The 26,109-nt window shown below is 41.6% G+C and overlaps 1 protein-coding gene across 4 annotated transcripts in view; it reads right to left on the bottom strand.

Annotated features, from left to right (window-relative positions):
• Positions 1-26,109, bottom strand: part of LOC120313830 (ephrin type-B receptor 5) — a 190,606-nt gene that overhangs the window by 143,878 nt on the left and 20,619 nt on the right. For 3 of the 4 annotated variants that reach the window (XM_039356177.1, XM_039356174.1, XM_039356175.1), the window contains exon 2: positions 30-259. In XM_039356177.1, the coding sequence (XP_039212111.1) occupies positions 30-126 (97 nt within the window). In that variant the 5' untranslated portion in view covers positions 127-259. Of the gene's footprint in view, positions 1-29; positions 260-21,867; positions 23,879-26,109 lie in introns of those variants that run through there. The other variant, XM_039356176.1, reaches the window with a different exon arrangement.

Genomic DNA, 26,109 nt, shown 5'->3' with positions numbered 1-26,109 from the left:
ATTATAGAGTGAATCAACTTTGCATTTACCTTCCAGAGAAGATGCTAGGCCAAGAAGGCACATTATCCATAGCCAAACCATTATCACTGCTTGTTCCTTCGTTCTCCTGATGGTGTTAGGATCCATTTAGTTTCTCCAGCGCTTCCGGCATCTTCCATAAACCAGAGTTACCACAACAGATATTCCAGAGGACAAGAAAGGCCACAAGTCCAAATATACCAAAGCGCAGGCAGCTCTACATGAAAAGAGGTGAAGGGCTCTGCAATAAAAGAAGAAAGTGAGAGACAAATGCTAAAGATCAACCCTTCTAAAGCAACTAACCCTGAAAAACTTTCCAATTTAATATCCTACCAGGAAAGGAAAAAAACATAAATCATGATTTAATAAATTGTTTCCTTTAATAAATTATCCTTAAAAAAAACTTACATACATTTGCCCTGAGGGAATTCCTTTTTGCACAAAACGCACTGAGAATTGAATTTCTCTTTGGAGCATTTCTCATTGCAAGCTCAACCTTCATGCCAGATTGCATGCTACAGTATATGTGGTGTCCATTCTAAACATTTTTGAAAGCACATTCCACTACAAATGACAGGAATTGAAACATAACATTATGTTTATAATGTTTATAACATATTTATAGCATTATCCTCATTTTCATAGCTTCTTTCCCACTGTTTGACTTTTGGTCAGTTTTGTTCTGGTTTAAAAGTTACAGGTGGTGCAAAGTTCTGAAAGGTGGTGAAACAGTAAACATGCTGGATTGGGATGAGTGGGATCTAGTATCTCATTCCCACATAGCCATAGAAATCTGTGAGTAACTTTGATCTAAACACTTCCTTTCCATTCAGCCTATCTCACAAAGTAATCTGAAAAGAGTACAATTTGGGGGAGACCACAGGTATGCCATTTAGATCTGCTAGAGGGAATGTGAGTTATGCATATAAAAACAAGTAAATATCCCCAGCCACATTCCAATATCAGCTTTCTCACTTTTGCAATTTTTCAATTTCATTACCTATGTCATATCAGACCTAATACTGTAGTCCAGTGATGGCGAACCTTTTAGAGACTGAGTGCCCAAACTGCAACCCAAAACCCACTTATGCATCGTTGAGTGCTGGGTGGGTGTGGCCCATTGGGTGGGCGTGGCCCATTGGGTGGCTGCGGTGATAACAGCAGACTGGGTGGGACTAAAAAGTTCAATCAATCAATTCCAACTTTGAAAGATCTGTTTTTTCCCCGTGAGAAGTTGAAATTGATTAACCTTTTTTTTTTTTTTTTTTGCACACGGCAGCAGAGACGTAAAGCAAAAAGGTTTCATAAAACCCAGCTGGAGGCCTAGGACTGGGGCGGCGGTGTGCGTGCCCACAAAGAGGGCTCTGAGTGCCGCCTCTGGCACCCGTGCCATAGGTTCGCCACCACTGCTGCAGTCTTTACATCCATCGTCAATAAAAAAAATATTCTTCTCTAATTTTGCATAAACAGAGCCAGGTTGGTGCCGTGGTTAATTCAACAGGCTAGAAACTGGGAGATTGTGAGTTCTAGTCCTGCCTTAGGCACAAAGCCAGCTGGTGATCTTGGGCCAGTCCCCCTCTCTCAGACCTAGGAAGCAGGTAATCGCTTTCGGAAAAACCTTGCCAAGAAAACTGCAGGGACTTGTCCAGGCAGTCGCCAGGAGTCAACTTTCATATCCTGGCTTCAGCAAAGGGAGAAACAATTCATGCGGTTGTTAGGCAAAATATAGGCGTGGAGCGGGTGCTTTGGGGTGAGGCTTGCAAGAACATCAGGAAAGTTTATTTGGGGAGATGGCAGGAGACAGGTAGGGGGAAGGCAACAGAAAAAAAGTTGAGGAAGCAGAAGGACAGTTCATGTGTAGACTAAAGGCTGAGGAGAAGACATGATTCAAGTCAGTATTTCTTTCATTCCAATCACAATCTTCCTTGCAATTTTAAGTCATTATTAACATTTGGTGAAAGAGCTGTATCATATCAACCAGCAGCTTGAAAAGTACCGAGGGATGAGCCAGAGACTTGGTCAGGGACATGCGGAGGTCAAAACAAAGCAAGAATGAAGAACAGGACATCAAGTGGCTTTCAGTAAGGGAAGGCTCTCCCGGCACAGTTTAAATCCGTTTGCCTCTGAGTACACACACACAGGCGAGGCTCTCCCTGTTCAGCAGTTGCCAATAATGAGGCATTGGGCTTACTTGTAGAGCCAGCACCTTGTCATTTGCTCATGAGACACTTAAATTGCCAGAGTGCAGGATCCTAATGGCAGAGGAGGTTGCCCCATTTCTTGGCTGTGAGGCCATGACATCAACATTCACTCAAAGCCATACACACCACATAGCATCTTTGCATATCATCTTTTTTCTGCACTCTCAAGAAATCATGCAGAATGGAAAAGAACATGTCCATATGTCCTAACCCTAACCTTATTTATCCTAGGTTCTCTCCAATTCTTACTTTTTCTATGCATCTTGTAATTATGGCTGGATGAAGAAACATTGCTTTGATATCAGCCTACCAAGTTCACATTTCTGAAATCAGGATGTGCGTCAAGAAAGAATTGAAATTCAGGATTTATATTTTTCAGAATGTTTCGGAACAGTTATCCAAACAAATATATGTATGTCTGGGGACATTGGTACAAAAATAAAATTCTTCCTTACAAAATGTACAAAGAAGCTTTTAATTGTAAGTGAAACTGCTTACAAAAAAAATTATGGGCTATATAAAGATATGCATTAGAAGTTATGTACACATAAGGAGCTTCAAAGTGGACAAAATAAAGTTTTTCTACACAAAATATGTGTTGACAATCAAGAAGTAGTATTGAAGAAAGCTTAATTAAATGATACTAATGGAAGTCACTTCTATAAGTAAACTAATTTTCCACATTCGGCAATTATGTACCACTGCATACCAGCTGATGGACAAATGTGTCATGCCCTGCCTCCATGCTTCCTAGATATCTGGCTAGAGATAGTGGTGATTATTTTTTTCCTTTTTATCAGCAGATACTATGTGCCTTCTAAGAGAGATTAATAGTCTTAATGCTATCAAGCAAAGGATACGCGAGGTCAAATTTGCTATTTCCTCTTGGATGGATATTTTTCTGGTAGGAGAACATGGTGAAAATTGGAATGGACTGGAATCAGAATAAAAATGATTCCCAAGCCTTCTGAAAGCAGGACAACTGCATTATAAAAACCCATCTGAAAGAATTCACAGTACACACAACAGAGACATGCTACAACTGCTTGCAACTGAAATAGATTTCCAGACAATTCCCATTATTGCCTGGTAGGTCAGCATTTGCATTCCCCTAAACTCAGGAGGAATCTCATTTTTTTATTTGAGATGTTGACACCAAACTGTTTCCTACACAAACAATCTGACTTTGTACATCCTGTCTTTTTCTGTCCAATACCTGCCACTCCTTGTTCTCAGAGGAACAGCATGTGTCAAGCTATGCTTGAAAAAGAATAAATTTAAGAATAGGAGATTGGGAGATTTAGCAATTCCATCTTTCCTGGATATTTATTTGTCTGTGTTGCATTGTAAGCAGGCAGAAATAACAGCATGGAAACCAAAATATAAACATTTCTCTTCAGAAACTCAAAAGCCACATAATTTGTACTTTGCATCTGGGATGTATTGTATGATTCTGTTATGCAGGCAGGATCTGAGGAGAAGAAAAACAAAATATAACAGCATTTTTACTTGGCCAACTTGGAAATCTCTATGTCATTTTCCTTGGCATCTATTTAATTTATTCATAAAGCTCACAAATCCAGAATGATGAATCTGAATAGGCTCATCCAGCCATCTGTCACCTATGACCCAGGAAACTCAATGAAAGAATTCTTAAAAATCTCAAATAAACAAGCATTTCTGAAAGCCAAAAAGGGTGTCAAAACTGAAGGCACAGCTTTCTTCTGGCGCGTATCCGAGGCAAGCACCAAGCAACTCAAGTCTAAAGAGAAGCATCTTTCAAACTTTTTACAATTTCCAATCTTTTTAACTTTGTTGGTCTCTTCTTCTATCCACCAAAGTTTTTAATACCCTGGTTCCCTAAAATGACTGGCTTAGGTCTGAAAGTTGCCAGGTCTCAAGGTATGACCAGAATTTTTAAGGATTTGTTCTACTGTACTCTGGGCTGTAGCATTTCTGAAAGATGGACAAAAGGCTTAGGATAAGTTATTTTCTTCTTGCAAGATCCAATCTGGGTTGGTCACCAGGACCAGATATTGTAAATCTCTGGTTGGTGACCAACTCAGATTGGATCTTGCAAGAAAAAAATAACTTATCCTATAAATCTCTGGTCCTGGTGACCGACCCAGATTGGATCTTGCAACATTATCCTAGACACATGTTTTCCCCTTTATTTTCTTCTTGTCTCTACAGGTTTTCTTTTAATGTTTGCAACTCATCAGTTTCTAGCAGGCACAAGGTTCAATTGAAATCTTTCTGTGGCTCATAGGCACTATTTCCACCCTTCTTCTCTTCTATTATCTCCACCCTCTTTGCAACATCATTGCTTATCTGCCAGGTTCCTTAAGAGCGTCTGCTCATCAAACAGCCTTGCAATCCTTGGAAGTAGTTCAAGGCCACTGAAGTCAAAGGGGGAAAAAAATGAAAGATCAAAAGACTTTGTAAGGACTGAATTTGTAAGCTATCTTGAGAAAGCTACGAAAACTCACCTCACCAACTCATTCAAAGTATGTAACAGCAGCTAACAGTGCAACCTACAGAAGACAAGTAATAAGGTTGTCAAGGATTGCTTATGAAAAACAGTTCTGTGCTTCCTGAATAAAGAAACAATTAGATTGACTAGAATTGTTGGAGTTATTAATTAAAAACTCTTTAGCAATTATAGGCCTGGATATACATCAAGCCAAACAACTACAAAACTATTTTGCCAGGATGGAGTAGCAAAACTACTAAAGCATTGGTATGAATGCAGTTACTTTTAAACTCCCTTGCCTTTGCATGTTTACTCAGATTTTTTGGCACTAAGTTGAGGTAGGGGGGTTAAGCTATTTCAATTGCTAAATTCAACTGAGTTTTAAAAAATTACAATCTTTGCCTGCAATATTGTTTCCTATATGATGTCCCAGTTATATTATCTCCTTATTTCAAGAGATTTCCAGTTGACCCAACATCTGTCATGTATGTGAGATTGGTGGCATATAAATTTAATAAATCAATCAAGTTTTTCAACAGCTAATTCTGCAACAAGCTCACTGCTCTGCAAATGGTAAGGAAGACACCTGGAAAGTTCACCAACAACCTGAAATGATCTTAGTGATAACTGGATCAAACATTTTTTATTGGATAAAAGTTGGTGGCAATTCTAGTTACCAATAAAACTCAATACTCGCATCCAAAAACAAAATACAGATTCCCTTCTGCAAATCTTTACGTACCGGGTACATTCATATGTAACAAAATATTGTTTGTGCAAACACTGTTTTCTTTACTTCCTCTTCACAATTGGATGATTTACCTACATACATACAAAAGCAGAGAGGAGTAAAAGTGAATTCCCTCCTCTCTAGGAGGAGGAAAAGTGAGAAGGAAAAGAAGAAAGAACAACAATGCAACATATGGTTTCATTTTGCTCAATTCCTGCTTATCTTTATACAGGGCTGGCTGTATTTTGAGGCTTGGCCCCTTTCCAAGTAACAAAGCCATGCAGATTGGAGCAAGTGACAGTTAAAGTTTGTGTGGGTGGGTTTCCTAATCTTGAAATACACCACTATACATACCTTTTGACTAATAGCAAATTGTGGGCATCTTCACTTGATGCAAAGTCAACTACTTGGGTCCTTTTGGAATATTTAGAGAGCTTGCTTAGTGTTATGTCCTGAGCCTTGCAAGCGGGCTCGGGGCGTTGCAGGCGGTCCCGGGCAGGTGCAAGCTGCCCGGGACCAGACAGGCTGTCACCAGCGCTTGTGCGCATGCGCAAGTGCTGGCGCGCGAAAAGTAACACATTGACCCGGGAAAGTCCTATAAAAGGAGGCTGCGAGTTGTGGGCTTTTGCCGCCATATTCCAATGTAAGCTGAACTGAAGAATAAAGGTTTCCTGAGAACTACAACTGCTTCTTGTGTCTTACCATTTCGCGACAGACTCAACACTGGCGACGAAGGTGGGATGCCTTACATCGAAGAAGAGAAGGTGTAAGCTTACCCAAGTGAGTCCGGAGCGGCAGGAACGGCGTTGACTCGGCAGCTACCCGCCAATCCAGCATGCATTCGGGGGTAGGCTGGCTGATAGACCCTTCCTGATACGAAATGGCGAAGATTGGAAGGCTTTCGGAATTCGACGTCTCACATCCAGAGAGGTGGGAGTCCTACATAGCCAGGGTGGAAAACTACCTCAAAGTGAACCAGGTGAGGGAAGAGAGCTTGAAGGCTGCCACCCTGCTGTGCGTTTGCGGTCAAGACGCATTCGAAATCGCCGAGAACCTCGCAGCACCTGTTCCTTTAGAGTCTGTCAGCTACAAAGATCTAAAGAAGTTACTGAAGGAGCACTTCCAACCCAAGATGTCCGTCATCGCTTGGCGCCACACCTTCGAGCAGAGGGATCAACGACCCGGAGAATCGGCCAAGGAGTACATCGCCGCACTGAGGAAAGCCGCCAAACATTGCGAGTTCAAGGACCTCGAAGAACGACTGAGGGACCGGGTTGTATGCGGGCTAAGGCATCGAGAGTTGCAACAGAGACTTTTTGCCAAGGAGGACTTGTCTTTCCAAGATGCCTTGAGAGAGGTCACCGCAGAAGAAGCAGCGGGCGGCGCCATCAAGAACATGCGGCCAATCAGAAACAGTCCAGATGCTGCATCCGTGCACCAGGAAGAAGTCCAAAGGAACTCCGAGGAGGATCCGGACGAGGAAGTGGACCATCTCCACCCCACAAAGAAAGGAAAACCAAGAGGAAGCTCTTCAGCCCTCCCCAAGTGCATCGGTTGTGGAGGTCGCCACAAGAAAGCCAACTGCAAGTTCCGCTCCGCTATCTGCCGGGCGTGTGGAAAACAAGGACACATTGCAGCTGTGTGCCTGGGCCATCAGAAGGTACAACCTCAGGAAGAATTGCGCCTGAAAGGTACCAGGGTCCCCAGCCAGAATAGGGTGGGGTTTTGCGCTTCGCGAAGAAGCATCTACAGGACAGGCACACACAAGCCCATTAAGAAAAAGCTGTCACTTAAGGTGAAGCTACAAGGGGTTCCATTAACTATGGAACTGGACACGGGGTCTGCACTTTTGATCATTTCTATGCACACATTTAGGAAGATTTGTTCCGGCAGTGGAACCCAGGCCAAGTTGAGGCCTTCTGACATTGTGCTAACAGATTTTCAAAACTCCAGAGTGTGTGTTAAGGGGGAGGCCACCCTTAACGTACAGTTAAGGATTTTGAGGGTCCACTAGACCTACTAGTAGTAGAGGGTGAACGAACGAGTCTCATAGGACTCGAGTGGTTTGAGGCCTTGGGGATACACGTCACAGGGCTCAACAGCCTACAAACACTCGACCTACAGGAAGTCTGCAAAGAATTTGCAGACGTTTTCAGCCCCCAGCTGGGCACATTCAAAGGACCCCCTGTGTCATTAAAGTTAGACCCCACGGTCACTCCCATTAGAATTAAAGCAAGAAGGGTCCCTTTTGCTTTAAAGAGTAAAATTGACACTGAGTTGGACAAACTGATCCAACAAGGAATTCTAGAACCTGTTGACTCCAGTCCATGGGAGACCCCCATTGTCACGCCTCTTAAGGCAAATGGGGACATTCGCATCTGTGCTGATTACAAATGCACTCTAAATAAGGCATTGCAGCAACATGCCTATCCTGTTCCTGTGGTCAGTCATATCCTGGCCTCCCTCAAGGGGGGCGCATTTTTGCAAAGCTTGACCTAGCTCAAGCATATCAACAGCTGCCTGTTGATGATGACGCTGCTATAGCTCAGACTATTGTGACCCACAGAGGGTCTTTCAAGGTAAAGAGACTTCAATTTGGAGTAAATGTCGCTCCTGGGATTTTCCAAAGCGTAATGGAAAACACACTACGGGGTATACCAGGGGTTTGCCCCTATTTTGATGATGTCTTAATTGCAGGAGACTCCACACACATTCTAGCTGAAAGGCTAAGGGCTGTCCTGTTAAGGTTCAGGAAAACGGGACTCAAACTCAAGAAGAACAAATGTAAAATTGGGGTACCTTCTACTGAGTTTCTGGGGTTCAAAATTGATGCTGCTGGGATTCATCCTGCTGAATCCAAACTAAAAGCCATTATGCAAGCCCCTAGGCCAAAGTCTAAGGCCGAACTACAGGCTTTTCTGGGCCTTCTGAATTTGTACAATTCCTTTCTTCCACATAAGGCTAGTGTAGCTGAGCCTCTTCACAGGCTATTAGACAAACAGGCAGTGTGGCAGTGGTCTCAAACACATGAGGCTAGTTTCAATGAGGTCAAGGCCTTGCTCACTTCTAACAGTGTACTTGCTCACTTCAATGAGTCCCTTCCTGTGTGCATCGCTTGTGATGCTTCCCCTTATGGGGTGGTTGCTGTACTGAGCCACCTCAGGGCTGATGGAACTCAGGTTCCTGTTGCATATTACTCCAGGACATTGTCTTCAGCTAAGCGCAACTATGCTCAAATAGACAGGGAGGCCTTAGCTGTTGTTGCTGGAATTAAAAAATTCCATGATTTTTTTGTATGGAAGGCATTTCACGGTCTTCACTGACCATAAGCCTTTGTTGGGACTGTTTACCACACGTAAACAAACTCCCCAAATCATCTCCCCCAGGATGCTCAGGTGGTCTATCTTTTTGTCTGCATATGATTTTTCCCTACTTCACAAGCCTGGAAAAGAAATGGGCCATGCTCATTACCCCTGCCGGTAATAGAGGCTGACCCCGCGCCAGCCATCAATATTCTCTCCATTCAAGCCTTGCCCGAGTCCCCCTGAATGCCAGGGATGTAGCTGCTGAATCAGGCACAGATCACACACTCTCACGTGTCCTTTCTTGGGTTTTCTCTGGATGGCCTGAGCACTGTCCTAGTCCTGAGTTTCAGAGTTTCTGGTCTAAAAGGAATGAGTTGTCCACCTCTCAGGGTTGTCTGCTTTGGGGAAGCAGAGTTGTCATTCCCACCTCAATGAGGACTAGGGTCTTAGATTCCCTCCACGAGGGTCATCCTGGCATTGTACGAATAAAGGCTCTTGCACGCAGCCACTTGTGGTGGCCAGGTGTAGACAAAGACATAGAAGCTAAGATTCATGCTTGCCACCTTTGTCAACACTCACGCCCTGAAATGCCCCAAGCTCCTGTGCATAGATGGGAGGAAACACAGTCTCCATGGTCTAGGGTGCACATTGACTACGCTGGGCCCTTTCAGGGTCAATTCTTCTTGGTCCTCGTTGACAGCCATTCAAAATGGCTTGAGGTTGTACCTGTCTCTTCCACCACCACTGCAAAGACTATTCAGGTACTGAGGGGGATTTTTGCTGCACACGGGCTCCCAGACGTCATTGTGTCTGACAACGGCCCTCAATTCACTTCCTCCGAATTCCAAGCTTTCTTGCAGGCTAACATGATTCGTCATGCCACTTCTGCACCTTTCTACCCGTCCACCAACGGTATGGCTGAACGCATGGTTCGCATCACCAAGGACGCCTTGAAGAGGCTCACCTACGGGGACTGGCATCACAGGTTGGCTGACTTCCTCCTTTCTTATCGCACCACACCATCCACTTCTACAGGGAGAAGTCCAGCTGAACTTCGTTGGGGGCGCAAACTGACTACCAAGCTTGACCGGTTGCATCCGGACAGACTGCCTCCTTCTGTCTCACACCCCAGGGCACCTAGGCAACTACTTGTGGGTGCCCCGGTTTGGACTCGTAATTACGGGCCTGGTCATGCATGGGTCCCCTCATCTATATCCAGGGTCACAGGTCCTCTATCCTACAAGGTATCCCTGGACAACGGTCGTGTCCTGCGTCGGCACATTGACCAACTTCGCCCTAGACGGGACCTTCCCGCTGAGACTCCTGGGTCTTTTCCAGGGGGGAGGGGGAGCCCTTTGGGCAAAGGGAGGGGCATGGAATGATGCCCATTATGAATGGGGAAGCCACAATCAGCCCATCCCGAGATTCCGCAATTGCTCCCAACAGGAAGTCAGGGAGCCCAACTAGAAACCAGGCATCAATGCCTACTCCAGCCAGGGAGTCACCCCGGGGGCATGATCACTTCTCACCCGCATCACCCAGTACTCCAGTCAGAGAGAATACCCGGGAGCATCCCAACAATCCATTCCCTGCAAGAGAGCTGGCACACACTCCTCCTAGTTGGCCTGACTTCAACCCTGTCCTTAGAAGGGGGCAAACACACAGGGAGGTGGTCGAGGAACCAAATCCCGACTACAACACCTCTGACTACACTCAGGGGACAACTGAGTTTTGGGACAGTACTGAAACCCACACAAGCCCGGACACAGAACGGGATTCAGGGGATAGACAGCCTCCTGACAGGTCTTGGACGGACCTAGGAGGTTCTACAGAAACGCCCAACAGTGACAGTCACTTAGAAGGGCCAGAGAGCCTACAGCTAGGCGGGACAACCAGGTCATACACTGGAAGAAGCCCTGGCCTGACGAGCCCGGTGGGCAAGCAAGCAGGCCAGGCATTGGAGCACAGTCCTTGGGAGTCACCAAGGCATAACAAAGGGAACAGACACACATCACCCCTCAGTCAGGGGGTACCTGTCAGACACCCAGAGCTTAGGAGGTCACAGAGAGCAAGGAAATCTCCTAAGTACTTAGAGGATTACATAACACTATTGGCTAAACAGAGCCAGTAGAAGGGTAGAAACACTGAGGCAATGGAAACGGGGGAACTCCGAACATGGAGGGGAGCAGAGCATTGTACTAAGAGTGGGTTGTGTATTATTTGGCATTGGTCGTAGTTTTAGCCCGGGGGAAAGGGGTGTTATGTCCTGAGCCTTGCAAGTGGGCTCGGGGCGTTGCAGGCGGTCCCGGGCAGGTGCAAGCTGCCCGGGACCAGACAGGCTGTCACCAGTGCTTGTGTGCATGCGCAAGTGCTGGCGCGCGAAAAGTAACACATTGACCCGGAAAAGTCCTATAAAAGGAGGCTGCGAGTTGTGGGCTTTTGCCGCCATATTCCAATGTAAGCTGAACTGAAGAATAAAGGTTTCCTGAGAACTACAACTGCTTCTCGTGTCTTACCATTTTGCGACAGACTCAACACTTAGTCTAGTAGTTAAGGCACCAGGCTAAGAAGCTGGGAGATTGAGTTCCAGTCCCAGTTTAAGCATGAAAGCTGCCTGGGTGATTTGGGGCCAGTCAGTCTCTCTCAGCCCAACCCACTTCACAGGATTGCTGTTGTGGAGAAAATAGGAGGAGGAAGAAGTATTATGTATGTTCACCACCTTGACTTACTTATAAAGCATTTATAAAATTACTTATAAAGGCCATACGTGAAGGGATATAATAAAGGAAGGGTAAAAATCTAATAAATAAAATAAATGTGCATATAACATTTTTTACTTAATTGGACTGCTTGGGGTTCAGAATATATTAGAACTGCTATATTTTCTGTTTCTATCATATCAATTGAAAAACAACTATATCATTTCTGGAAAATGTGTTCAGATCATTCTTCTCATGCTAAATTAGCACTCTTTTAAAAACTCTTTTATGGTAGATATGAATGGGTGCTGGGAGCCTTACACCTGGATCAACTACTAGTGGATGATGAAAATGAGGGGGAGTTGCATTTTTTAGATTAAAATAATAAATACCATTTGTAAGTTGCCATCCACGGGCAGTATTTACAATTACAACATATTTCTACCTTCTAGAAATTGACAGCTGGACAATAGAAAAATATTCTCTGTGCTGCTATTATGGCCAAGAGATTAGTTCCCCAACAGTGGAAAGACAAACATATGTCAGTGGATTAAAAACCTGATGTTACTATTGTCTTATGAATAAATTGCCTGTAGATATAGATCATGCATGGATGATTACAGTGAAATATAATTATCTTTCATTGAAAACATGTAAAAATCATATATATATAAAGCCATACATATAGGATGCTACCTTGGTGATGCTACCTTGGTGATGTATCCCAGTCTTTCTGGAACATACAACTTTGCCTTCAAGAAATAGGGCCATTTCGGGAAGAAAAAATATATCTGCTGCTAAATGTCTCCTTTACATCAGCAGTACCCAACTTTTTCAGCTCTATGGACTGGTGGTGGTGGGTGGCAGCAGCAGGAGGGAGGGGATGGATAGTGCACACAATCTTATCTCACACATGCACAAATGGAGCTTTGCATGCTCGCTCACTGCTTGCGTGGACCAGGTGCTAACAGGCCACAGACAGGTACCAGTCTGCAGACTGAGGGTGGGGACCCCTGCTCTAGATTATCTATTATCTGCTGCCTGAAGCTTTGCTGCTGTTGTTGTTGTTAGTTGCAAAGTAATGTCCGACCCATTGCGACTCCATGGACAATGTTCCTCCAGGTCTTCCTGTCTTCTACCATTTTCTGGAGTCCATTTAAGCTCATTTCAGTGACTCCATCCAGCCACCTCATTCTCTGTCATCTACTTCTTCTATTGCCCCCAATCTTTCCCAGCATTAGGCTCTTCTCCAGTGAGTCCTTCCTTCTCATTAGGTGGCCAAAGTATTTGAGTTTCAACTTCAGGATCTGGCCTTCTAAAGAGCCGTCAAGGTTGATCTCCTCTAGGATTCACCGGTTTGATCGCCTTGCAATCCAGGGGACTCGCAGGAGTCTTCTCCAGCACCATAGTTCAAAGGTCTCAATTCTTTGGCGCTCAGCCTTTCTTATGGTCCAACTTTCACAGCCATACATTCCAACTGGGAAAACCATGGCCTTGATTATACGTACTTTTGTTGGCAGGGTGATGTCTCTGCTTTTTAGTATGCTGTCTAGATTTGCCATAGCTTTCCTGCCCAGGAGCACATGTCTTTTAATTTGTTGGCTGCAGTCCCCATCTGCGGTGATCTTGGAGCCCAGGAAGATAAAATCTGTCACTACCTCCATTTCTTCCTCATCTATTTTTTGCCTTTTGGTATTGTCCATGGGGTTTTCATGGCAAAGATACTGGAGTAGGTTGCCATTTCCTTCTCCAGTGGATCACCTTTTGTCAGAACTCTCTGCTGTCCATCTTGGGTGGCCCTGCATGGCATAGCTCATAGCTTCATTGAGTTATGCAAGCTCCTTTGCCACGACAAGACAGTAATCCATGAAGAGGTGCCTGAAGCTACTACCGCTCTAATGCTGGAATCATTCTTCCTTAAATGAGAAGGGTTGATTATTCAAAATAAATCTAATCAGTTGCAAAAGAAACCACCTAAGAAAAATCTGTAGTTCCATTTCCTATTTTTAGCAACTGATTACAACTTAAAATTTAGTCAACAGTTAAACAAACTAACCATAAACCTGGCTCATTTCCTTGGAAAACTAAAATGGAAAGATTTCAGCTTCATGTGAAAGACAAGTCAGGAACTAAGTAAAACAGAACTAAATCCTAGTTTACTTCTATCCTTGGCCACATGGGAGGAAGATGAGGAAAGCAGAAACCATACAATCCAGCACTTCATGCTGGTTATTTTCTACTCTGGCCGCACCTAAAATGTTACATTAATGTTTTATATACCTGATGAATAATTACTTTACTGTCTTCACAAAAACCTAGCCACATAAATTTGGCTTGCTGTCAAATTGAAGACTGCAAAACAACTATATAAAAGGTAGTATTTTTTTTTAAAAAAAAAATCAAGACACTATTATCTTCCTTACCAAACAATCTGTTAAATAAATTCAATGTGTAAATGAACGAGCAGAGACATCTAATTACTGTTTTAGAGCAACTTATGCTTTCTTTGTGCTTTAAGCCATTTCTAAAATTGCTCCTAAATGTATTGTGTGTGATCCATCCAAAGATAAGCTCTCTTAAGTTCAAATGAATGCAGGGAAAAGAAATCTAAATATTTGCTTAACTCTTCTGCTAAAAAAATCGCCATGACTTAAAACAGCTTTACCTCACCTAATCTAAATAGCTTGATATACCTTTCTTTATAATATAACTCAAGTGTTTGCAGTAGATAGTGTTTATAGCAGTAAAGTGACTTTTAAAAAACAATTAGTATGTACTTTTCTTTTAATAAATACCTGGTGTACAAGTGATAAACTTCTGAGTGTATTACTGTACCGTACATCTCTCTCTCTCTCTCTCTCTCTCTCTCTTTTTTTTGTCTGCTCAATCATGTCCAATTCTAGGAGACTGCCTGGACAAGTCCCTGCGGTTTTCTTGAAAAAGTGTTTCAGATTGGTTTGCCACTGTCTCCTTCCTAGGGCTGAGAGAAAATGACTGGTCCAGGTTCACCCAGTTTGCTTTGTAGCTAAGGTAGACTTAGAATTCATGGTCTCTCAGTTTCTAGCCTGATGTCTAAACGCCAAACTTGTTCTCCTGTACCAGGGGTAGGCAACCCAAAACACTCAAAGAGCCACTTGGACCCGTTTCCCACCAAAAACAAAACACCGGGAGCCGCAAAACCCTTTTGACATCTAAAATGAAGAGAACACTGCATATATCCTTTTTTACCTTTATTATAGGTGTGTGTGTGTGTGTGTGTGTGTGTGTGTGTGTGTGTGTGTGTGTATATGTATATATGTGTGTGTGTGTATATATATATATACACACACACATACACACACACACACATACATACACACACACAGAGGTTAAAAAAAAGGATATATGCAGTGTTATCTTCATTTTCGATGTCAAAAGGGTCTCTCTCTCTCTGTCTCTCTCTCTCCCTCTCTCTCTATCTGCCCTTGGTCTGCCACTCCTCTTCCCCCACTCTCTTTCTTTCTCTCTCTCTCTTTCCTCTCTCTCTCTCCCTCCCTCCCTCTCTCTCCCCCCCCTCTCCTATCTGCTGCTCACCTGGCAAGTTTCAAGCTGTTGTCCAACAAGCTCAGGGGTAGACAACCTCGTCTCTTTTATGACTCATGGACTTCAACTCCCAGAATTCCTGAGTCAGCCTAGCTGGGCTAGCTAGCTCTCTCCTGCCCTTCCTGCTTCCTGCAGAGACGCAGCAAAGGGGCAGCAAAGGGAGGAGCTCTGCCCAGTAAGCTTTTCAGCTCCTCGGAGAATACTGTGAGTACACTCTCTTTTTTACACACACACACACACACACACACAGGGGAAGGCTCAAAGAGCCGCATGCGGCTCCGGAGCCGCAGGTTGCCGACCTGTGTCCTGTACCTTTTTTACTTTAGCATAAGAGTGAAAGGGTTTATTTTATATGATGAAAAGGCTGCTCAACACTGAAGCAGGTGGTTGGATTAATTGAGAAGAATTATTCTGGCCTCTTTTGTCTCTTGCCTTTGTATTTAATACATTTAATATTTTTATATTTATGATGTTGGTTGTAAACCATCCAGAGTTGTTGTTGTTGTTGTTGTTTTAGCGAGGTGGGCAACATACAGTTTTTAAAAATAAATATTCATAAAATGGAAAATGATCTGGCATTGCCAGAAAATTGGTCAAGAGTGTGGAAACTGCAGTTCCATGTTTCTAAACGTAAGATCATGCTCTTTGGGAAAAAGAAACCTCTGGCAGGCTACAACTGAAGAAAATGGTGTTGCAGGGGATGACTACAAAATGAATAAACAGTGCAGCCAGGCTGCTGTGAAGGCAAACAAAATTCTGGGATGCATCTCTAGAGGGATCACCAGCAGGAAAAAGGAGGTCCTAGTCCAGCTATATACAGTAGGGCAGTGGTGGCGAACCTATGGCACGGGTGCCAGAGGCGGCACTCAGAGCCCTCTCTGTGGGCACGCGTGCTGTCACCCCAGTCCTAGGCCTTCAGCTGGGTTTTATAAAACGTTTTCGCTTTAGGACTCTGCAAAAAAAAAAAAAAAGGTTCAATCAATCAATTTCAACTTCTCGCAGGAAAAAAAAGATCTTGCAAAGTTGGAATTGATTGATTGAACTTTTTAGTCCCACCCAGTCTGCCGTTATCACCGCAGCCACCCAATGGGCCACGCCCACCCCATGGGCCACACCCACCCAGCACTCAACGATGCATAAGTGGGTTTTGGGTTGCAGTTTGGGCACTCAGTTTCTAAAAGGTTCGCCATTACTGCAGTAGAGCTTTAGTCAGACTCCACTTGAAATACTGTGTCCAGTTCTGAAGACCTCACTTTAGAAAAGATATTGATCAGATCAAGCGAGTTCAGAGATGAGCAATAAAAATGGTGCAAGGTCAGAGGAACAAAACATATCAGGAAAGATTGGAGATACTGAATATGTACAGTTTGGATGACAGAAGGGAAAGGGGGAACATAACTGAAATCTTGAAATATATTAATGGCATGAATATGGTTCTAGAAGGTAGTATGTTCATTATTAAGCAAAAATCAAGAACACAGGGGCATAACCTTAAGCTGACAGGAGGGAAGTTCAAAAGTAATATTAAAAAGTATTATTCCACAAAAAGAGTAGAGGAAGCTTGGAACCAACTTCCAGCACAGGTAATGTTTAAACTGAATTTAAATATGCTTGGGATGAACACATGTCCATCATCCCAAAATAAATACATTAAAAAAATTAAAAATCTCAAAGGGCAAACTTGATGGATCACTAGGTCTTTTTCTGCTGTCAGGTTTCTATGTTGCTAAAACAATGGAGAACACCACAAAAATAGTATCTTGTTGAATGATGACCTACAAAGTAGAATTTTTTTTCAGGAGGTGAAAGCTATGATCCAATTTCACATCATGAATGATTAGACTTTAGGATTGATGAATATTGACTAATTCACATGACAAATTTATACTTACAGTGAGCTTAATATCAGGTTAAAATATCTTAGTCTTAATACATTTCATTATTTTAGATTTGGAAAAAAGTATACATCTGACATATATGAAGGATTTTTTTTGGTAGGTAGGTAGGTAAGTAGTGAAGTATTTATTATATGATAATCACCACTGATTGAAAGCTATCAACTTAATCACAAGCATTCTTGCCACTTGTAAGAATGGATTAAGTAATCTCACCCACTCATACAGAGAAATTTTAAAAAATTAGATGAGAGTCAGAGTGCCCAGGAAACATTATTTGGTACACCAAAGAGAACTGAATCTCATATTTATCAAGGGCATCAATTTTTCCTCCAGTTCTTCCAACACAGTTGGAAAGTCTGGAGTCAACATTTGGTTGGGGTACACAACAAACTGAAAGCATCTCATTTGCTTTCAGTTTCACCTCTTCCCCTGTTTGGCTATTTAAGACAATGAATCAATTTTTTTTAAAAAAAATGAAGTTGTCACATTAAATTGTAGCATAAGTAAATGTAATATAAAATAATTGTATATAATCAGAAATATGGTAAATTCTCATGGTCTTTCAGAGCCACTGGGTATATTCTTAAGAAAGTCAAACACAGAAGTAAAGATAGAAAAGGGTTCTCGTAGTCCAGATAAATCTTGAAACAATGTGATTTAGTATGGATGCACAGTAAAGCAATTTTAAAGTTTCACTCCAGTTGATCAGATTGAATCACTCCTTCAATTTAAATTCCTTCAGACTGAATTACTGAACCATGTTTAATAAAACCAAGTATATTTGAATTAGTTTGGATATTTGATGGGCTTTGGAAAGCACATAGACCCACTTTTATCAAACTGAATTGATTGGATCCTGGCACTAGTACTTAACTCTCAGCCACTTTAACTTTTGAGCAGAAAACAGATAATATTTAGCATCCCTGGCAAATAATCTGCAGCTTCTGAACTACTTCTGTCACCTCCAGGGCTGCCCCATAAATCTGTTTCTGTTCCCCTGCATTCTGAAATTGCAAATGAGCAAATTTTGTAGTTCCAGTCCTTAAAAGAACCCCCATTAAAAACCCAAGAGAATGAAAAATCTAGTGTTTCCCACTTTTGAAGCAACATTCCACAAATTCTGGCCTCAGCCCTCTTCAAAACATTAAACACCAAAGGTCACAAACCCTGCTTTGGCCCACCTGATTTATCATAAAACAGGCAAGGAATGGCAGCCACATACCATCTGATTCTATGTATCAGAAGAACATTCAGTTTTCTCATTATATCCTTCCCAAATCATTTTTTAAAATGGGAGTCTGTCTAGTGGTGTTTATAAAGAATGACCAGATCAGACCTTAGAGAGATAATAAAGAAGCTGATCTGTTGTAAAAGCCATCTCAACCCAGGAACCATCTTTATTATTGATTTATTTTTGTAAAAAAAAATTTTTTTTCATAATTTTAGTCCAGAATCATCTGCTAATTCCCCAAATTGTGATTTATTTTTTAAATATAACTTCCTTATTTTTTAAAAAAATAAAATTAAATAAAAAATATTTTAAAATAAAAAATAAAAACTACATAACAGAAAAGCTAAGAGAGAGAATAGAAAATCCTAATATAGAATTAGTGGATAGATGTGCAATAAAATAAATGACATAGAAACTAAAAGAAAAAAATGACTACTGACTTCTTTTACAGCAGATATAAATAAAAAGAGTTCCAGCTCTTGGTTTACAATTATAAAGCAATCTCCATTTTTTAAAGTTAATCTATAAATATTACTAATAAAATCCTTATGTCGTGATTCATTTTGTTCACGTTTGGCAAAAATGTGCAAAAGAGACTTCCAGTTGATATTAAATTTATCCAATGTCTTTTTTTTAATCAGGTGAGTTTCGTCATCCCAGGCAGCAAAATCACCTTTACCACGAACCTTTCCAACGTTGGGCATACAGACATCTTGTTGCCATTATATACACAAGAACAAAATGCCAATCATTTTTCCAAACTACGATTTATTCTTTAAATAACTACTTTTTCATCATTAATAAGAATCTGAAATTTCAACCAGAATTCTTCCATTACAAGAAGATGCAGATGGGTGGATAGTGGAGGATTATCCTTCCATTTTCTCTCCAAGGACTCCTAATCAAAATCAACATCCCCCCAAATCCGTTTTTAACTAGGCCCACCGCTTGAGTCCACTAAGGGGTCAACAGTATTAAGCTAGACAAATGGGCTAAATTACCATAAGGCAACTTAGTATTTTTAAAATCTGGTCTTGGTTAATTCCTTTATTTACTTATTTATTTGAAATAATTGATGTACCACTCATGAACAAAAGCTCTTGAGCCAGCTGAATAAAATGTAAATGAAACAACAACTACAAAAGTCATTTGGGATAAAAGAAATATAACGTTTTCAGTAATAGTAGCAGCAGCATATGGAAAACTATTGCAAAATGTACAGATCTTTAAAATAGCAATAGCGCTTAGACTTACTGTATATACCATTTCACAGTGCTTTACAGCCCTCTCTGAGCGGCTCCTCATTTTATCGACCTCGGAAGGATGGAAGGCTGAGTCAACCTTGAGCCAATGAGACTCAAACTGCCAAACTGCTGGCAGCTGGGAGTCAGCAGAAGCAGCCTGCAGTACTGTATTTAACTACTGCGCCACCACGGCTCATAAAAGAAACCATGTAGAGAAAGCTGTTCATGTTAAAAACCATGGAAAACAATACTGTAAGCTTTTTATCAGGTGCCAAGATGACCTTCAAGATGATGCAAGTTATTTTCTGTGGGTATTCTCCAACAAGGCGCCAGCACCAAATGCCTCTCCTTATGGAGTGAAGGAATAGGAAAGGAGCTCCACAGAAGATCTTAACGTGGCCTACACTCTTTCGAATTTTAATATCTTCTTGGCCTGAAACATCTTAGACATGATAAATGAGGGAAAAAAAAGTGAAGACAAAGAGCTGAGACAGGAGAAGGTTGCCACCTGAGCTGGAATAAAAGGTCAGTTTGGAAAAGGCAAAAAAAAAAAAAGAAGAATAAAGAGACAATCTTGGCTTAAGGAAGGAGAAAAGTCCACAAAGTACCATGAAAGAAAGTTGACAGAAGTATGAGACATGAAAGAGGAAGTGGGTATAAAAGAGCAAAAAAGATATCTAAAAACAGTTCTTCGTTCCACTCTTACTCACAGATGAGTATATATAAGAAACAGATTCGTTACTTCTGTAGCACCTCAAAGCAATTGTGTCTTGATTTTCAAAACACATACTACGTTCTACAAAGCCTTCATGATACAGAGACAGAGATTCCTGATGTCGATCAATTGGCAAGTTGAAAAGGCAGTCTTTACAGTGGTATAAAATTCAAGATGTCAGGAATACAACCACATATCTTTTAATTGTCTGTGTCAAACAAGCAGATCAGTTTTAAATGACTGCACTTTTCATATTAACCAGGAACCAATAGCACAGAGGCCCTCAACCTTTTGGGCACCAGGCACCGGTTCCGTGGAGAAAGTTTTTTGCACAGACCGGAGAGTTCATTTTTTTCTATGCCACCTACATCCCATGGATGGGACTTTGCTTGTTTGTACAGACCGGTTGCTGGCATGCCACGGCCCGGTACTGGTCCATAGCCCGGGGGTTGGGGACCCCTGCACTAGCAAGTTCTAGTTTGCTACTAAGCCGTACATTGCCTGTTTCCAATAAAAATATCTCTGGCCCAAGCTTTAGCAAAATAATTTTGAATTGACTATAATAAGAATATTAGATTCTATTCAAATCAAACTTAAACTTGGATTTTTCTTACTTAGCATGATCATCTTCATTAGCATAATTTAGCTAGCAAAGTAGTACAATTCACTGGCAGCTACTGTTGTGAAATGTTGTAATATTTTGATATTATTAATGAAGTCTCCCATATTGAGCTTGATTCCTGATTGCAGGAATTGTGTAGTTTTCTTGGCAACAAGACAGAAATGGTTTAATGATCCCTTATTCCAAACTGACTTTCCCCCCACTTTCTCAGGCTAGTCTATAATGTTGGGATTTCTCAATGGTCTCCCATCCAAATATTAACCAGATTTAACTAAGCTTGGATTTTATGAGATCAGTCAAGGTCAGTTACTCATTGCCATTTGCTATGACCTGTTCCTATTCATTTGTCTATATTTACTTATTTACTCAGTCCTTAGATTTATACTTTGCCTTCCCTTCAGGAGCTCTAGATAGTGAACATAATGCTCCCTTCTCCAGTTTTTTCCACAACAATCCTGTGGTGGATTGGGCTTAGAAAATGACTGTCCAATGATTTTCCATGGCTGAGACAAGAACTTGAATTTCCCTATTCCTAGCCCAACACTTTAACCACTATACCATATTAGTATTAGAGAGTATTATTATTAGTGTTAGAAAGTAGTATTAGTTTGGTGAGAGAGCAGTTTGGTGTAGTGGTTAAGACACTGGCCTAGAAACTAGGAGACTGTGAGGTCTAGTCCTGCCTTAAGCACAAAGCCAGCTGGTGATCTTGAGCTAGTCGTTTTCTGTCAACCCTAGGAAAGAAACAATGGCAAACCCACTTTTGAAAAACCTTGCCAAGAAAACTGCAGAAACCTGTCCACGCAGTCTCTGACAATTGGACACAATTGAACAGAAGGGGAAAAAAACTCCCAGAAATTAAAAAAAGAAAACATCCATGATTTTTACTACAGTTTATGGTCTTTGGATCTATTCATAGTGGTGTCCTCCCAAGGGCTGGACCTCCTGCTGCCTGAGATATTATAGGAGCCAGCAAGTCCAGGTTAGAATAGGCTGAAATAGGCATACTTCCAGTTGAAGAAAGAACCTGGCTACACAACTGAGGAAGTAACCTAGAATCCATGAAAGCACAAGAAATATTATCAGTTCTGCAACATAATGGACTCTTGTTTTTCCACAAAGAGGCAGTTCATCTTTGCAATCATGTACCTAGACCAGCAGATGCAAGAGTTTTCCTCTTCAAGGATGAGAGCCACACACAGAGCGTCTTCCCCATATGTCCAATCTTCCAAATTAGAAGCCAGAGTGGTATATAGAAGATGCCCTGATAATCTCCTTTAAGGGCTAAAAAGTCTTGGTCCATCATAGGTGATGGCACCTTGAATCTTCAGACTGCTTCTCAGACATTCTTGGAGCATTCTCCTTTCTTCCTCTTAGGAACTTCCACATTTCCATAGTTTTCTCCAGAGCCCTTTCCCAAAACAAGAGAAACTTCAAACCAACAGATTAGAAAAATTAGATAAGAGCTTAAGGAAGAGGTCCTTTCTTTAAAGAGTTAGTGCCCGGTGGCAGTGGGATGGGTTGAAGGGACGTATTCATTAAAATAGTAATAAAGAATAAAGATAAAAACAATCCAAACCCTACTTGCTCCAAGCCATTTCTAGCAAGGTTGTCTGCTTCACCAGAGAAGAGTTCAAACTGAGCCTCAACTTCTCAGAGCTCTCTGCTAAGCCACCCAGACTGCATGGCCAAAATTGAGACTCCTTGCAGTCGCCATAGGTGCACAGCATCCTCAGTGGGGATTGGCAGACATACTCCACACGTGGAGGCTGGTAAAGAGCTTTTAATTATTTTGAATTAATGTTTAACAGACAATATCCCTTTATCTTCTCATCATTAATTACTACATCCTCATGATCACTGCAAGTTATTTGAAATGAAGGGGATCTCAGAAGTGTTGCACTTGTTTCTTTCTCTTGGCAAGATGTAACTTGATGGGCGCGCTGGTGGTTTGAGCGCTCTTTTTAATTACCCAATATGGGAAGATTATATCTTTGTAATATTTCTCAGGCGCCTAACTCAAGAATATAATTGCATGCCTGAGCTATAGAGAGAGTCTCTCTTTGTATATTAGCTTATGGTTGATTCCCTGCAATCTATGCAGATGTAACCGGAGGTGACTAAACAGGTACAGTGTGAGCCAGGATTATACCTTTTAAGATTTCTGTCTTCGGTTGAGGATTGCCACAATTTTTCAATCCCATCCAGAATTTTATCTTCTTGGTCTGGTGCCAAAAAAAGAAACCACAATGGTGGGGAGAAAGAGACTCTCCTGCCCATATGCCTACCGTTACCTTACACGCATGTTCCCTCTGTTAAGGCCTTACTGGTTATCACAACCCCAAGCTATTCCTCATAAAGCAGCATCTCTGACCTCACCACCATACTTGACAACAGGCTGGAAATAAGTTATCAGATAAAGAGTTCCCTCTGCAATCCCACTTCACACAAAAACATTTAGGCAACCTAGCATCCTAGTCAAAGGCACATTCTGGTTACAATATTTGCACAAAGCAGACATGGCCCCATCTTTGTAATATCCTTCTGTGAGCATTAAAATAAAGTTTTGCAGGCTACAAATGGTTATCCTTCCAGTCAATTGTCTATAGCCAATTCTGACTGGCTGCATAACAAGGTGATACCATAGGACAATCTTAACTAAGGCCACATGAGAAAGAACAAAGAAAATGACTGCAGAACTTAATATGTCAGTTGACTGCAATATATAGCTGTGAAGTGCCAATCACTGCAGAGTGAGATAGCCTCACATCCTTCAATTTCATCACTTTATTCAAATACTTTCTCAAATGTGCTTCATCTCCTTCCACAGAAGTCACTTTATTTTGTTTTTTTTAAAAAAGGAAAGAAACAGAGGAAAGGATGTGAAATAAATTTAAAGCAAAAGCTCTAAACCAATCAGCTTCCCAGAGGCTGAATTAATTTCTCATGCTAATTTAGCATCAGCCAATGTTAACAGGCCTCCTACAGTCGGTCAGTATTTCTTTTGAAGTGAAACAATATGGTGAAAAGATTCCCCAACTGAAGTTCTTATAAGATGAAAGAGTCTAGACTGCCAGAGTTTATCACTTCAAAGCAACAAATGGGCCATTAACTTAAAGAGTAAATGCTTTGGCAAGGGACAGTATTTGACAAGCATCTTAAATAAGCCTTTTCTAGACAACAGAAAAGGATGATAATTACTGAGGAAATCCACGTCTCTCATGTATATTCAAGCAGGCAAGTTTATACAATGGCACGCAGGATTCCATCTGCCAGTCCTTGATGGGAGCAGGATTCCAGAGGGTTTAGCAGGAATGGTAATATATACCCCATTATAAGCAAGTATTTTTTAAAAGGAAAAGGAAAAACAAGTCTGGATCATCTAGGTGGTTTTTTAGTGACATATTGTGCCAAATTGAAAACTGCAATTCAGAGATTCCAATTACAAAAACAGAAAATAGCATTCCCCAAACAGAAATGCTGGAGAGGAAAAGAAGAAGAAGAAGAAGCAGCAGACAGGCAAGCTTCTTGTCTGTTCTTAAATAACCATGACCTTTCAAAGGCCCTACAGTGCTCACAATTCAAGTCACACTGTGGCTGAGATCACTGGACGTAATATCGGCTGCGTTCCTCAACACTACCACCACACTTTTTTCCCCCTCTGATGCCTAAATATTTATATTCAATCTTGGTTTCTGTCAAATTTCCAAATCACTGCTTCCTATTACACCCCTGAGCCTTCCAGTTCATGCCATAAGCTGATTTTGATCCTTGGGATGGTATTTAGAAAAAAGGAAAAACAACTTTAACCATAAAGATGGATGGGTTTTGTTAAATGAGTACATTACCAAGGCATACAAGAAGAGACAAGAAGCAATCAGTAGAAAGCAAAGAATCACCCAGCCATGCCTTGCGACAAAAAGCAATGTCTGCTTAATGTTTGGCCAAGTTACACATTTTAACTAATCCTACCAAGTGTTGAATATTCATCAGTCAGGGTTAATTTGCTGTAATTAACACAGATGTGAGAGGAAGAAAAAGTGGAACTGGGATTTTTCCAGGTAATGTTTCAGCTTGTTGCCCTGGGGACTGCAACCAGATTAACTGAGAGGCAACCTCTTAGAATTCCCAAAGCCAACATGGTTACTTCTGAACACTCTGGGAGGTGAAGTCCATACCTTTGGGGATCTATCCAGATTCTGAAAAGTTGGGTTAGATAGACCGAGAGTCAGGTCTAGTCAGCTTTCTCTAAACCTACTGAAAATCAACACTTTCTCAAACCTACTGGAAATTAACAAACTTTGGGAAATTAATAAGTGAAGAAAGATTCACCATGTGTTCATCTTATCTATTGCAATATCTGTGTTTTCTTTTGTTTTTGTCCCAGGGCAAGATCTTTCCTTCCCCTTTTCCTCCTCCTCCTCCTCCTCCTCCTCCTCCTCCTCCTCCTCCTCCTCCTCCTCCTCCTTCTTTTTTTATCAGTTTCTAGAATAACATTGGAACTCTTTTTTTAAAAAAAAGATTAATTATGATTAACCTTATTTATCTCTTCCAAAAGGAATATATAAACATGTTTAGTGCTTGTTCTCAGTGAAATTTTGGTTACATTAATTTTCAATGTAATTTTAATAATACACACTGGGAAGTATATTTTATAAAAGCTTGTCAGAAGTGGGAAGTTGCTTTTCAAGAACATGCAAAGTGTTGGCATGTCTACACAAAGATCAGAATCAGAGTTCAAACGCAGAATCCTTAATAAACATTACAATATAGTTAAGCTGCAGCATGCTTATTTGGAGATCGTCCTGGGCTTTTCTTTTACGAAGACATGGATAAATTTGTCCTCCTCTTGCTTTCTCCTATTTTATCTAACCATCCACAATATGGGAGTCATAATGTAGGTGATTGGCAAAAGTCTTATGGCCAGGTTGAGCCTGCTCAGGTCAGCTTAAAATTGAGAGAGGTAACATGTATTCCACCATCACAGTTTTGGGATTCATACATGCAGGCAAATATCTCCAGAGCCATTCAGAAAGCCTTGATCATTCTTTTCTGAAAATTATGCTTTTCCAATTGGGGTCTTTCTGCTCCAGTTTACCGATTGGTGGAAATTCAACCAAATCTTGGGGAAAAGGCTTTGTGACATCACATTCTAGAAGAAACAGCAATACTGTATATGCCGGCGTACAAGGCGACCCGGCGTATAAGACGACCCCCGTCTTTATCGCCAGGCCGCATTTCTAGAACGTCATCTTATACGCCGGAAACTACCAGTATTTCCAGCGTATAAGACGACTCGGCGTATAAGACGACCCCCATCTTTGGCGCCGATTTTAGAGCTCGCAGAAGTCACCTTATACGCCGGCATATACGGTATATCAACCTCAGGCA

The sequence above is a fragment of the Crotalus tigris genome, unplaced genomic scaffold, assembly GCF_016545835.1.
Source record: "Crotalus tigris isolate CLP2741 ecotype Arizona unplaced genomic scaffold, ASM1654583v1 scf7180000018790.500841, whole genome shotgun sequence".
In the NCBI taxonomy this organism is placed as follows: domain Eukaryota; kingdom Metazoa; phylum Chordata; class Lepidosauria; order Squamata; family Viperidae; genus Crotalus; species Crotalus tigris.
Note: the sequence above shows the minus strand (reverse complement) of the source record. Positions and strands in the feature narration are given on the sequence as shown.